Source organism: Littorina saxatilis, linkage group LG17 (genome assembly GCF_037325665.1).
Source record: "Littorina saxatilis isolate snail1 linkage group LG17, US_GU_Lsax_2.0, whole genome shotgun sequence".
Lineage (NCBI taxonomy): Eukaryota > Metazoa > Mollusca > Gastropoda > Littorinimorpha > Littorinidae > Littorina > Littorina saxatilis.
The window spans coordinates 21,585,834-21,601,287 of record NC_090261.1 but is presented as its reverse complement, the minus strand read 5'-3'; the positions used below and the strand labels follow the sequence as shown (position 1 = coordinate 21,601,287).

The window sequence follows — 15,454 nt, the reverse complement described above, 5'->3', positions numbered from 1 at the left end:
CAGTCAGCATATTAGAAATAACTCATACTATTCCTGGGAATAGCGTGCAGCAGGTGACAGAATTGCGCTACACATTTGCTTTCTTTTTCCTGCATGCGTGCATTCATGTTTTTTAAGGCCTGAGACTTTGGTTGTGACCTTGAGATCTGTATTGTGCACATGGGGGTGTTCAGACACCAAGGAGACTCTGGGAAATAAATTACTTGCCGAACAACAGGGTTGAACCCACGTTGATAACAACTGGTTTCTTCTTCTTCTTCTTTCATGGGCTGAAACTCCCACGTTCACTCATGTTTTTACACTAGTGGATATTTACGTGTACGACCGTTTCTACTCCGCCACTCAGGCAGCCATACGCCACTTTTGGGGTAAGCGAGCTGGGTATTTTCATGTTTCTCTGACCCACAGAACTCTGACATGGATTACAGGACCTTTTCCATGAGCACTTGGTCTTGTGCTTGCGTGTGCACACGAAGGAAGATAAGGCACTAGCAAGACTGCACACAAGTTGACCTGGGAGATCAAAAAAAATCTCCACTCTTAACCCACCAGGCGGCCGCAGTCGGGATTTGAACACACAACCTTCCGATTAGGAGGCCGATGTCTTATCCACTAGGCCACTGCACCTGTCACAACTGGTTTTGAGGCCAGCTCCGCGCCCTTCATTCACACAATGCCCCCAAACAACTGACCAAGTGAGTGATCTCGTCCAGCCTGGTCAGGTCGTTGAAGCTGACAATCAGCTTCTTGAGGGAGATGAGACTCTGGATGTGCTTCAGCTTGGTCAGCCCGTTGCCATGGAGATTGAGCTGCGTGATGGTGCACAGCGTCTCTGACTTGGCCGCCTTGAGGAGCAACTCTTCTGTCAGTGTCGCCATTCTGGATGACAAGGACTCAGGACTCAGAACTCAGGAATGTTTATTTCAGGCCATAGCCCATAAATAGGGTGATACACAATTACAAATAGAAATGCATAGAAAACATGTTAGGCGCACAGGCAATCTGCTTTAACGGGTCAATCATAATATATAATTATGTAAAACTGGAACTCCTCCACGCACTTGCTCTCTTATGTGCACTGTACTGATTTACAATCACCTGCACCTATGCAAAGTGACCATCCCCTAATTATATACATGTGTGAACAGCTCAGATCATGGGTAATTTTAACACCTTCACATTTAAATGCTTATTTTATAGCCATCCATTGAATTGAGAAGAAAACAAAGCATACTAAACTGCTAAGCATGAATCAAACAATAAGAAAATAAAAAGAACCAACAGCATCGTTTTGTATGTGTGGGTAGTAAACACGTTTTAGTTACAAAACACGGCGGAAAATGGCGACAAATTTGTTGCACAGCGACAGGTCACTTTCTTCAACCAAGGCCAGTACTTTCATACATGACAAAGGAAAGCAAATATGGCCTGAATAATAAAGTTATAGTGTTCCTTTGCGTGTCTGAGTGATAAACTGTTTTAACCAACTATCTTCTGAAACGTAATTGCACTCAGCAGATTTGTCTTCCGCTCATAACTTTCGTGTCACACGGTCTTTGCGACAAACAGATAGATCGCATTCTCGCAGAAAATCATTGACAACACAGACCAGTCATTTTTAGCATTGCATTTGGGAAGGGCTACTATTATAGTGTGTTTTAAGAAAGAAAAACATTACAGTATCGGCAGAACACGACCAAATGAGTTTTCGTGTCACAGCGTTATGGGCGTGAGATTGTGTTCTCACACTGTAGCAAAATCATTGACAACACAGACAAGTCAGTTTTAGCATAGACATTGGGAAAGGCTACTATTATAGTGTGTTTTAGGAAAGAAAAACATTATAGTATCAGCAGAACACGACCAAATCATAACAAATGAGTTTGCGTTTTGGGCGTTATGGGCGTTTTTTCACACTGCAGATCATATCTCAAAAACTACGGAGTGGATCTTTATGAAATTTGATATGGATATTTTTGACTGGATTTTCTCATAGAAGGTTTTTCCGTTTATTGATAGGACAGTTTGATGACGTCATATTTTACCGTTTGCCAAAAGGTCGAGGCAGCACTTTCACAGTTACAGTTTTTCATCAATTTGATCGAATTTCTTATCACACAATCTCAGATCTAGGCCGGATTATGGGATTGCATTTCAGTTTGGTCACTTAAAGTTTTGTTATTGAAATGTTTGTTCGAAATATGTCATTTTTTCAAATTTTTAAAAACTAATATTTGAAACAAAAAATTTATATTGGTGTATTCCCTATTGCGTCCTGTATCTAAAACTATATAGTTTTGTTGTTTTGTATTGATAATTATGCTTAAAAATGAAGAAAACCGATAAATAACCACTATCTTTATTTATGAAAAAAGACACTTAAAAACAACTTCTATCTATTCCTTACCATTTTCTGATTCCAAATATATATAGTTTCATGGTGTTTGACGTTGAAAATAGGCTAAAACTTAACAAACTCGGATCAAAGATACACTCTTTGCTCGGATCATTGAATGAAAATTATACTTCCAAGCTCCGTGCAGCTGACAACATGATAAAAACACGTCATTTCAAGTGTGGAACACGCTCATGACGTCATACTGAAAGGTGATGAATTATGGCTTCACCTTGCGATGTTTCATTTCAAACATGGTAACATTTTTAAAGGGGTTTCTTTCTCAGATTTCTGTTTGCCCTCTGTCTGTCTCTCTATGTCTCCGTCTGTCTGACTGATTCAATTAAATGTGTAATTACTTAGTTTTGCAAAAGTCAAACTAAGTAGGATATACCTAATTGATTCAGGTCTCTAAATTCTTATTGTAAAATTGTGAGTTTTATTCAAAACAAATTTAATTGGTGTTTTAAACTCAATAATGGGGCATGCTGTGATGAGTAGAAGAATGTGTGCTTACGAGCAGAAAAAGCCCATCAAAGTCAAGAATCGTGTTTTTCTTTTTCTATTTTCACCTTGTAGCTTCATACAGACACTAAGCAACAGTGTAGTTCCACTTCCAGTGCAATATCTTGTACTTTAATTTTGACCATCTGTGTAACACTTTATTGACCCATGATCTGAGCTGTTCACATATACAGATTCTCACACACATAAAGTTGAGCGTGTAAACAAATCCACAGTGGCTGTCAGATGAATTGTTCTGGAGCATGCATGCTTTTCCCAGAGAAATCTTTAAATATCCACTAAGGGGCAAGCAAGAGATGCATGCACACATAAAGAAATCTGTGGGACAACTGAGGGGAACGCTCAAAGACGTACAAATAGCCACATGCTCACAGAAACACACAGATACACACAATGAAACATATAAATGATATGATTGTTGACCGAAAGACATTTAGAGAAAAAAAACACACTTACTGATGCACCATATATGGTTGGACACATACAGACCCACACACATCAAAATGCAGATAGACAAACAGAAATATACACAGTACACTTTGCACACTGTCGAAAAGACAGCTATAGACAGACAAACACACACACAGAACATCTACCGCTGCCCACACCTCCACTACCAACCCCCCACCACTCTCCCCCACACTGAGATTGTCAATGACACCCATCACCCACACTCCACTAACCACACACTATGACACAGAGCTAAACCTATTCGATCATACACACAGAAAGCCACATGCACCACCCCTCCCCCCCCCACACACACAGCTACATCTATGCCCCTCCACCCCCCATTCCCAAACACACACACACACACACACACACACACACACACACACACACACACACACACACACACACACACACACACACACACACACACACACACCCCTCAAGTCTCAGACACACACTCACCTGGGCCGCTGTGGAATCTGCGGCTCCATGTTGAGTGTGGTATCATCACTGTTGGTGCTCTCTAGGTCTAGAGGGGGGGACGGGAGATCCACCACTTTGTTGTCGCTCAGGTCGTCAGACACCTGGGTGTAGGGTGACCATGGGGCTTCCTGTACAAGTATACTATAACCTACAACTTCTTCCCTTGATCTGTCGGCCTTAATTCATATGCTTAATTAAGACATTTCTTTTGTAAATGGTGGCACAGAGAGACAGACAGACAGACAGAAATGGGGGCAAAGACAGAAAGACAAACAGACAGTCAGATAGACAAAGACAGAAACCACATTGCTGACACTCAGGTCGTCAGACACCTGGGTGTAGGGTGACCATAAAGCTTCCTGTACAAAGAACACTTCAACATACATCATACAGCGGGACAATACAAGATCCCCAAGCTGCCAAAACGACAGTAATTCAACTATTGTCTCCACCTACAACCCGGTCTGCCTTTGGGCGGACCACCCTCATCTTCCAAAAAGGGATGAATTGTTTCGTTGCTACACCATCAGGTGCAAACAAAATACCACTACACCCGCACCCCCCCCCTCTCAACACTAACCTGTACTTCCAGTACACATACGGAAAAAAGAAAACCTGCACATATACGGCCACAGTACAATTAGTACAGTACATTCTAGTACCGTATTTTCCGGGTTACAAGGCGCTACACAGCGCATAAGGCGCACCCCCTTCTTTTAAAAAAAATTGTAATCCAGTCACCCATTGGGCGCAGGGGGCCGATAGGGCGCACCAAAATTGAAAAAGTATACCGGTAACAAACGGTGGAGGAATGAAGAATGAAAATAAGCCGCACATCAAAGGAAGAATACAGAGTGGAAAGTCTTGAGAGGAAACTTGGCCAGGGTAGTACCTAGTAGCTGAAACATGCATTATCACAAGTTGTTTGACTGGTACTCGGGCGGTCTCTTTGATTTTTTTCGTATTTCATACACGGATTAGGCGCTTCGTTATACAAGGCGCAGGGGTCAAACTCGAGGAAAAATGTCGCGCCGTAATATGACCCGGAAAATACGGTACACCACGAAAAAGGAATTTAACAACAACCACCCATAAATGATTACTCTCTGTGAAGAGACACAACAATAAGGACATGGGTTGAACCAACAACTACTACACTCCCCACATACACTTGCACCTTAAACATACGGAAAAATCCGTCAAAGGCACTATGAACCTTACAATAGTCATCAATAAAAGATTATTCTCCATCGAGAAAGAAAAGAATGAGGATATGGGTTTGAACAGTTGTCCCCTGACGAGGCTACCTTTCACTTTCCCCAGAAAACCTCATAAAAACACACAATTAAAGAAGTTGTCCTAACAGCTTGAAACTGAAAATCTAGCCGAAAAGTACTATCGTTTGGAGAGGTACTTAGGGATCTCCAGGCTGCCTATCACATTTGCCGGGTTTGGCAGACCTTTGACCTTAACTTTTTCATTTAATCCGTCGGCCTGGATTCAAGAGAGAGAGACAGACAGACATGCAGACAGAAAGAAAGAAAACAGAAAGAAAGAAAAAAGGAAAGCATAAAAGAACCCCCCCCCTCCCCCACAATACAAACACAAACAAGAAGAGCAAACGCTCGATCGAGTCACTTTCGCAGTTCTGAATATTATATGAGGCATCAGATGGACAGGAAGAAATTGCTATTCACAACACAATGCATACCTGAAGAATTCAAGACATACCTGTGACCTTGAAAAAGGTCAAAGGTCACCAAAGCAGACGTCAAAGTGTAGAGGTCACTGGGAGTCACGTTCACATAAAATTTGAGCCCGGTCACTTTTATAGTTTCCGAGAAAAGCCCAACGTTAAGTTGTGTGTTGCCGAACAGAAAAGGCTAGTTATCTCCCTTGTTTTTCTGATAACGTTCGTAAAAGGCTACAGATGTAAATACTTTGATGTAAAGAATAATCCTACAAAGTTTCAATCACATCCGATGAACTTTGTCAAAGATATAAAATGTCTAATTTTTCCTTTGACGCTGACCTGTGACCTTGAAAAAGGTCAAAGGTCAACGAAACCATCGTTAAAGTGTAGAGGTCATTGGAGGTCACGACTAAACAAAATATGAGCCCGATCGCTTTGATAGTTTCCGAGAAAAGTCCAACGTTAAGGTGGTGTCTACGGACGGCCGGCCGGACAGACTAACACTGACCGATTACATAGAGTCACTTTTTCTCAAGTGACTCAAAAATGAAAGAGAAAAAAGAAGGCTCCAATGCCATTATTAGAATTATACTTTTTATTAACGGTCAAATCTGTTACAAGAATTCAAAATACAAATGGGACGTTCTTTCGCAACAGTGTGGAAAGGAGAGCATATTTACCTTGGTGACATACTCAAACTCCACAATGTACTCTGGCAGCACCAGCTCATGGTCAAAGATGTACCACTCACACTGCCGTGCACTGCACTGACAGGCACTGGACGAGTCATCTGAATGCAAAGACATCACACACAGGTGCACATCATTACTTAGGCAACCAAACATGACCCCACAGAGACCCCAACATTTGACGAGGGTCAACCAAACTGGGGTCATGTCGGGAGATCATCAAACCCTCAAGTGTGCAAAGTTTCAAAGCTCTAGCTTTAAAAACATCCGAGATAACCCCAACATTCAGTTTTTACATTTAGTCAAGTTTTGACTAAATGTTTTAACATAGAGGGGGGAATCGAGACGAGGGTCGTGGTGTATGTGTGTGTGTGTGTGTGTCTGTGTCTGTGTGTGTGTGTGTGTGTGTGTGTGTGTGTGTGTGTGTGTGTGTGTGTGTGTGTGTGTGTGTGTGTGTGTGTGTCTGTGTGTGTGTGTAGAGCGATTCAGACTAAACTACTGGGCCGATCTTTATGAAATTTGACATGAGAGTTCCTGGGTATGATATCCCCGGACGTTTTTTTCATTTTTTCGATAAATACCTTTGATGACGTCATATCCGGCTTTTTGTAAATTGATTGAAATTTTGGCAAAGCAATCTTCGACGAAGGCCGGGGTTTGGTATTGCATTTCAGCTTGGTGGCTTAAAAACTAATGAGTGAGTTTGGTCATTAAAAATCGGAAACTTCTAATTAAAATTATTTTTTTATTAAACGATCCAAAAACAATTTCATCTTATTCTTCGTCATTTTCTGATTCCAAAAACATATACATATGTTATATTTGGATTAAAAACAAGCTCTGAAAATTAAAAATATAAAAATTATGATCAAAATGAAATTTCCGAAATCGTTTTAAAAACTATTTCATCTTATTCCTTGTCGGTTCCTGATTCCAAAAACATATAGATATGATATGTTTGGATTAAAAACACGCTCAAAAAGTTAAAACGAAGAGAGGTACAGTAAAGCACAGCGCAATCGCTACCGCGCCAAACAGGCTCGTCACTTTCACTGCCTTTTGCACTAGCGGCAGACTATGTTCAGTTTCATTCTGTGAGTTCCACAGCTTGACTAAATGTAGTAATTTCGCCTTACGCGACTTGTTTTTGTCTACGGACAGCCTAACACTGCTCATTCCTAAGACTCTTCTGATTACTCAGGGGAGTCAATAAAAAAGAATGTCCGATTACTTCAGTGGTAACATTAATGGTACAAACAAAAGGGAACTGTTTCAGTACCTCAAACAAAATCATTCAAATACCTTCCCATGTTTTACTTATCTTGTTCAAGTTAAATGAAATCTCACTCAAACATAACCCAGTCTTAACCATACTAAAGGATAAAAGGTGAATTGACCAATAATTCAGCAAATTCACTCAAGAGGTGCATATTAATTACAGTGGTACCTGTCACATCAGGTCCCTCCGATGAGAGAACACCTCACAATAACAGACAATTACCACGAGCATGCAAGGCTTACCTATAAGGTGCAGCTTGCTCTGGATTTATCCGAGATATGCATCAGGAGCGTTTATGTCAAGTAATAGAACGGCCCGCATGCGCAGAACTCACACTTCAGAGAACGAATGTACACTATTCTGATATAAACAATGCTAGGTCAAGCATGACAAGAAAGGGAGGGAAAATTAAGGGAGGGACTTGACATAAACGCTCCTGATGCATATCTCGGATAAATCCAGAGCAAGCTGCACCTTACAGGTAAGCCTTGCATGCTCGTGGTAATTTAACCTCGACATGCAGTAGCGTTTACGTCAAGGAATTTTTAGAGCAATAGTGTACATGAGACAACAGAAAACTGTCCCAACATAAAGTCTTGGTTAGAATATACTCCAACACTTACTTTAATTCTTCTTCAGGAAAGAATCCAACAACTTTTGACCCATGTTGACAGCGTGTGGCTTCTTGTAAAACCTTCCAAAGGTTGACTCCGAAGACCAGCCTGCAGCCTTCATGATTGTAGCAATGGGAACACCCCTTGCAGCCGCTGCTGATGTACTAGCAGCCCTCGTGCTATGAGCACCAAACACTGATGTGTCAATACCTGCTCTGTTCAATATGTCTTTAATCCAGCGTGACACAGTATCCTTAGAAACAACACCATGAGGCTTCTGGTAACTGATGAACTGTTTCGTTTAGTCTCCCCTCAAACTCTGAGTCCTTTTTAATGTACTCCTTCAGTACATTGACTATACACAGGCTTCCATTCTGAGGATAAGCAAGAAATTCCAGAGGCTCTTGATGTACACCTTTCCGTGAATGTTTCAGCTTTTCACTTATTTTGAACACACAACGATTATTCTCCATAGTTAAATCATCTAAAGACAGACTATCCAGTTTGGCAACGTTGGCCAGACAAAATAACAAGCATTGTTGCAAGTTTGATGGACAGTTCCCTAAGAGTAAGTTTATTGTGAGGCTGAAGATTCTCCAAATAGTTCAACACTATATCTGCATTCCAGGTAACACTGTACTTGGGAAAAGCAGGCCGAAGCTCGAACACACCCTTGATGAATCTCCTCACTAGTTTATGTTCACCCAAACTTTTACATCCTTCAATACTCAAATAGCATGATAATGCAGACCTGGCTACGCAGATGCCACTATAACTCAATCCAGACTGAAAAAGTTCTGCTAAGAAGTTAACAGCTTCACTCACAGACGAATGAACGGAATCAATTCCCTTTTTGCGAGCATACACTTTCCACTTGTGTATGTAGTGTGCATACTGTCTTGATGTGCCAGGTCTCCACAAAGCACAGATGAGTTTTGAAGCTTGCTGCGAAAACCCTGACTGTCCGAGTCTTTTCCTGATACCTTGCACAAAATCAGCTGCAGTGTTCTTGCCAGCCGATGCTGACACTCCTTTCCTGGTAAGCCGATTAGATCTGTCCTTGCCGACATCAATACTGGTATTTCTGTGAGCATGTTGGCAATCCTGGCGTACCAAGGTTGGCTTGGCCAGAAAGGTACCACCACTACTCCTTCTGCCTGATCTCTCTGAATTTTCTGCAGCACCCTGGAGATAAGGCAAAAGGGAGGGAAAGCATAAAACTTTATGTTGCCCCAAAACAAGTGAAATGCATTCACAGCATAAGCTCCTGGGTCTGGCCTGTATGCCACATATATAGGCAACTGATAATTCAGTCTAGAAGCAAACAGATCTACCTCAGGTTCAAATTTGACTCTACTAAGAGCTTCAGACAACAGATCTGATCTCTAAGCTTCCATTCAGTGTCAGTATTAGTTTTCCTAGATTCTGAATCCGCAATAACATTGTCCTTGCCTGGCACATACTCCGCAGAGAGCCAAATGTCTCTAGCTATGCAAAAACTCCAAATGTCTTTTGTCACTTTATTACAACTAACAAAATGACTGGTGCCCATATTGTTAATGCATGCAACTGCAGTAGTGTTATCCATTTTTATCCTGACATGAATGGCACACTGATTCGCAAGATATGACTGCAAAGCAAACAGACCTGCCTTGAGTTCTAAAACGTTAATATGTTCTTGAGATTCCAGGGCATTCCAATGACCCCCTGACCGACCTAGATCACATGAACAGCCCCAACCACTCAAAGAAGCATCAGAAAAGATGACAAAATCTGGTTCCCCATGTGAAACATCTATCACATTGTAGGATGCACTGACATTCTCTGTCCACCATATCATTTCTTCTCGTGCTTCAACAGAAATCTGCACCATAGCATCATAATCTCCATGATTTTCTCTGAGGCCTCGAGTCTTGTCATTCTCCAATGCCCTGTACCACAGTGGACCATACATAACTCCTTGAAAACTAGCAACCAAAGTGCCTATCAGTTTTGCCAGCTTCCTGATGGAGTCTTCTTTCTTCGAAAGCATGTCAGAGATCAAGTCTAGAATCTTTTGCTTTCTCTCTGGAGTAAGCGTTACAGTCATCTTTTGAGAGTCTATCACAAATCCTAGATATCTGACCGACTGGGTGGGCTTGAATACTGATTTTTCTGGATGAACCACAAAACCTAGTTTTCGAAAAATCTCCAAAGATGCTTTGACATTTTGTACGCATTCCAGTTCTGAATCTCCAAACAGTAGCGTGTCATCTATGAAAATGGTTGAAATAAACCCCATCTGATGCAGATAAGTCATAACAGGCTTTAGTATCTTAGTGAATAATCTGGGGCAACATGCTAGTCCATTTGGAAAAACAGTGAACTTGAACATTCTGTTGTTCCACCAAAATTTCAAAAAGTTTTGAGACTCTTCATTTATGCGCACTGAGTAATGAGCATCTTTTAAGTCCAATGAAGCAAACCAACAGCCAGGTGTCACAAGAGAGAGAGCTTCTCTAAGATTCTCCATTTTGAAATGGTGGTATTCAACGCTTTTATTCAACTGTTTCAAATTTAGAATCATTCTGATCCTACCATCTTTTTTGGGGCGTGCAAAGATAAAGGATACATATTCCTGGTCAGAATGAGTGCATTCAGTAATGACGCCTTTCTGTAACAGTTCTTCAATTTCAGCTGCCACAGCTTCTGTTTCTTTCTCTGAAAACCGTGCTTCATGAGCTGGCTTTTCCTGACGTGGTTTATCATTAAACTCAATGTCCACACCTTTAACCATATCCAAAATTATATTATCACTAGTGACTGAACCCCAGTCCTTGACATGTTCACTAATCTGTCCTGCCCTGAAATCCTTCACATCTTCACTAAGCGACCATTTAATGCTGTCTAACTGTAGGTAGAAGTCTCTCACCTCATCTTGTTCACCATCTTTGTTTACATTCTCCCTCGTGATGCTCCCGACCTCTGACCTCGGTATGACGTTTTCATTGCGTGGTAGGGATTCCCTCCCCGCTGATTGGCTGGCCGGGATCCTCGTCCTAAAAAAGGCCTGCTTGACTGTGAACCACGCCTGTACGGATGGAAACGACTAGCACTTTCACGTGAAGTGTTCCTGATTTTAAAAGTTTCCTTGGCTGATCGTATCGCTTTCTCAACATCGTCACCAAAAAGTTTGTCTGTAATGGGTATGGTATCGTTGCCACAGATAGATGCAAAGTCTTTTGGCAAAGCACTCTGCAGTTGGAATCTTCTACGAATCGAAAGTTCTTGCTGAGCGGCTCCCAAAAAGGCTATGACGTTTCCGCTCGCCGCGAGCATTATTTTGGTTTGCGTTTTCAGCGAACTGTCTGTTAGTCTCGGCGCACACCGTGCACGCATTGCTGGCGTGATGTTGGCTAGCAGTCGCTGGCTTTCTCTCTGTCATCTGTACAACTGCCGAATGTAATGTGTCCGCCGCTGTAACCAACGCGTCAGCTGCTTTCCCCACAAGCTTCTGAACATTAAAGAGTCTCATGTCGACCTTTTTTGCCATCTTATCGATGTTCCCCTTCTCAATGACTTCCTCATTCAAACGGGGGGGTCTTGTTTCCAAGCAGTTTCCTGGTGTTAAAACCGCACTCATCTTCTCTTTAAGTTTAGGTTCCGGCATTCGCACAGTAAACCTACTTTTGGTAATATTTGCCAACTTCTCATTCACAGGCATACCCAGTGGCTCAACCACTTCCAGATCCGCTTCCATCTGGGAAAACACATCACTATCCTGACTGTCCAGCACTACGCAAAAGCCACTCTCACTCTCATCTTCAACATATTGCGTATTGCTAGGTTCACTAGCCTTCTCTCTTTGAATCTGAGTGCTGTTACTGTTAGATTCACCAACAGTCTGAGTGCCGGATTCACCGGCGAGAGAAGTTTGCTGGTTACGACTTGTCACACCACTTCCCGTGGTACAGTCATCGGCCTCGACCGCCGTGTCAGATAATTCTTCATTTGTGTCATCACACATTTGCGCTTTAGCAGCCAGTTCGTTGTAGTTTTCCTCTAAAGAAACTACTTTGTTCATCATTTGGCTCATCATGCTTTGCATGGATTTTAGAATGTCTGTCTGTGTCAACGAGTCCTCTAACTTTGCAGTACTCGTACTGGCGGTAGCGTCACCTTCTGTCGCCATTGTCCCCACACGGCTCGCACGAACAATTAAAATCCGAAGAAAAAGTGCACCTCACCTGACCATCGATGTCCGAATTGCACACACTGAATTTCAATCTCAAAGAGAAATCACACACACATAATATAATCCGTCTAAAAGAAAAAGAGATCTCTTATTTTACACAAATTCTACCAACAGTAAATTCCCTGAAGTTGCGATCCAAGCGCGCGAAACCAAAAGTGAGTTCTGCGCATGCGGGCCGTTCTATTCCTTGACATAAACGCTACTGCATGTCGAGGTTAAATTACATTGGCGCTTTGCCTATTGCAACATCGAAAGTATCCCTTTCATAAAAAGCCACCTGTCTTCTTCTTCTTCTGCGTTCGTGGGCTGAAACTCCCACGTGCACTCGTGGTTTGCACGAGTGGAATTTTACGTGTATGACCGGTTTTACCCCGCCATTTAGGCAGCCATACGCCGCTTTCGGAGGAAGCATGCTGGGTATTTTCGTGTTTCTATAACCCACCGAACTCTGACATGGATTACAGGATCTTTTTCGTGCGCACTTGGTCTTGTGCTTGCGTGTACACACGGGGGTGTTCGGACACCGAGGAGAATCTGCACACAAAGTTGACTCTGAGAAATAAATCTCTCGCCGAACGTGGGGACGAACTCACGCTGACAGCGGCCAACTGGATACAAATCCAGCGCGCTACCGACTGAGCTACATCCCCGCCCAAAGCCACCTGTAATGTAAGGACACTTTTTGCCGGTCCCAAGGGTGTCCCACGGGTGTCCCACGGGTCCCAGTGTACATGCTTCTTCTTCTTCAGCGTTCCAGAATTTTCTAGTTATGTGTGAGCTCGTTTGCCCATTTGGGTTCCCCACACAATACTCTGAGAGCATAGTCAGCTTCACTCCGCTTTCGTTGTGTAGGCATGCTGGGTATTTTTGTGTTTCCATAACCCACCAAACTCGGACATGGATTACAGGATCTTTTCCGTGCGTACTTGGTCTTGTGCTTGCGTGTACACACGAAGGGGGTTAAGTCACTAGCAGGTCTGCACATAAGTTGACCTGGCAGATCGGAAAAATCTCCACTCTTAACCCACCAGGCGGCAGCGACAGGGATTCGAACTCACGACCTCCCGATTAGGAGGCCGACGTCTTACCACCACGTCACTGTACATGCAATCTTCTGAGGTCTGTCATTCTTGAGATGATGATTGCAACTTTTATCTCACACATGTTCATTTTGCTCTTACATTTTAGTATGTGAGCTTTTATTTATCTTTCAACACACATATTCACAACAGAAACAAAACAACAGGAAACTCACGTCCTGGTATGCACTGCTTTCTGGGTTTGAATACAGCATCAATTTTGGGATATGAATTTGCAGCAATTCTGAAACAAAAAAAAAGATCAATGTTTCACAAACAATTAATATCATTCATTAACTGATTTGCAAAAACTGTCTGGAAAGATACACACAAAAAGCAGCTGAAGAAGTAGTCTAAAAATTCGCCACACCTGCAGATTTCATGAGAACCAACCAAGTGAAGAATAACAACATGCACACACAATACACACTATCAAACACAGTCAATACAGACAGACAGAGAGAAAGACAGACGGGGACAGACAGACAGACAGACAGACAGACAGACAGACAGACAGACAGACAGACAGACACACACACATACAGAGCTATACCCACCCCTCCCCTCCCCTCTCTCTCACACACACACACACACACACACACACACACACACACACACACACACACACACACACACACACACACACACACACACACACACACAGTCACACCAATCCACCCACACCGATGCCATCCCAACTCCCCACTATTGGAACTAAAACAGAAACAGAAACGATATCAAGCATGTACTCACTCTCTATTGTCAGTGACACTGGTACTTTTCCCCAGGAATGTCTTTGCAATGATCAGCTGACCTGCAAAATGCACATTTTGACGGTACAGTGTTGACGGTTTTCCTAATAATCAAATACTTGTCATTTCGTTATTTCTCTTAGCCTTTGGGAGTACGGCAGATGCAAATGAGAGGGAGGGCCTTTTCCTTCCAGTTGACAAAAATTATCAAACAGTCAATCAAACAAACAGCCAACCACTACACAGATAAACAAACAGCCAACCACTACACAGATGCATGAACAAATGAGGGAATAAATTAAGGAGTACACACACACACTGGCTTCCTATATCTTCCCGCATCATACACAAGACCACCAACATCTGCTTCAACTCTTTCACTGATCCTCACTTTCCTGTCTATCTTTCTGAACTCTTGCATCCTTACACTCCATCCAGACAGCTTCGCTCATCCACTGACAGCAAAATACTTTCCATCCCACGCACAAAAACCAAAACCACTGGCGAACGTTCTTTCTCCTTTTCCGCTCCCACTCTCTGGAATCAACTTCCCCACCCCATCCGTCACTGTGAAACCTCTTCTACTTTCAAAAAGACCCTTAAAACCCACCTTTTCAAGTCTGCTTACAATACCTAAAGCACACGCCTGCCTCATGATATGATTTTATCTGCCAGCATTTTTAAATAAACTCATTAGTTAAATATTTTTGATTGGGTAGTCTCACATATTTAACACCATATATACGTACTACTGTTGTTTGTAAAATATGTTTTAAACGCTTACTTAATTCTTTTTATGTATTTAAATATTTGTAGAATTTACTCTGTGTGTGTGTGTGTGTGTGTGTGTGTGTGTGTGTGTGTGTGTGTGTGTGTGTGTGTGTGTGTGTGTGTGTGTGTGTGTGTGTGTCTGTGTGTGTCTGTGTGTAAGTGTGCATGTGCGCTTGTGTGAGGTTGGGTGTGTGTCAAAATGTGTTGTGCAATATGGCATGAAAATCTTTTTAAATTTGTTGTTAACAATTACAGCTTTGTATTCCATGTTTATTATTTTTTACGAAGTAATTATAGTAAAATAGTCTTATGTTTATTATTTGTTCGACCCTCTTAGGATTATGGAGTTTTATGCACTGCCTTTTATAGTTAACTAAACTTTTGTATTTGAAATAGCCCATTGCAGTTGGTGTAGGCCTTAAGCTTATTTTAATCGTTTGTCCAGTATTTAATTTAATTCTCTATTTTTGCATGAACTCAAATGTTT

The 15,454-nt window shown here is 42.1% G+C and overlaps 1 protein-coding gene across 4 annotated transcripts in view; it reads right to left on the bottom strand.

Moving 5' to 3' along the window:
- Positions 1-15,454, bottom strand: part of LOC138953615 (leucine-rich repeat-containing protein 9-like) — a 70,172-nt gene that overhangs the window by 31,416 nt on the left and 23,302 nt on the right. For all 4 annotated transcript variants that reach the window (XM_070325487.1, XM_070325490.1, XM_070325489.1 and 1 more), the window contains exons 15-19: positions 14,198-14,258; positions 13,621-13,688; positions 6,230-6,339; positions 3,836-3,984; positions 693-879 (exon numbers count right to left, since the gene is read on the bottom strand). In XM_070325487.1, coding sequence (XP_070181588.1) covers positions 693-879; positions 3,836-3,984; positions 6,230-6,339; positions 13,621-13,688; positions 14,198-14,258 — 575 coding nt within the window. The remainder of the gene's footprint in view (positions 1-692; positions 880-3,835; positions 3,985-6,229; positions 6,340-13,620; positions 13,689-14,197; positions 14,259-15,454) is intronic.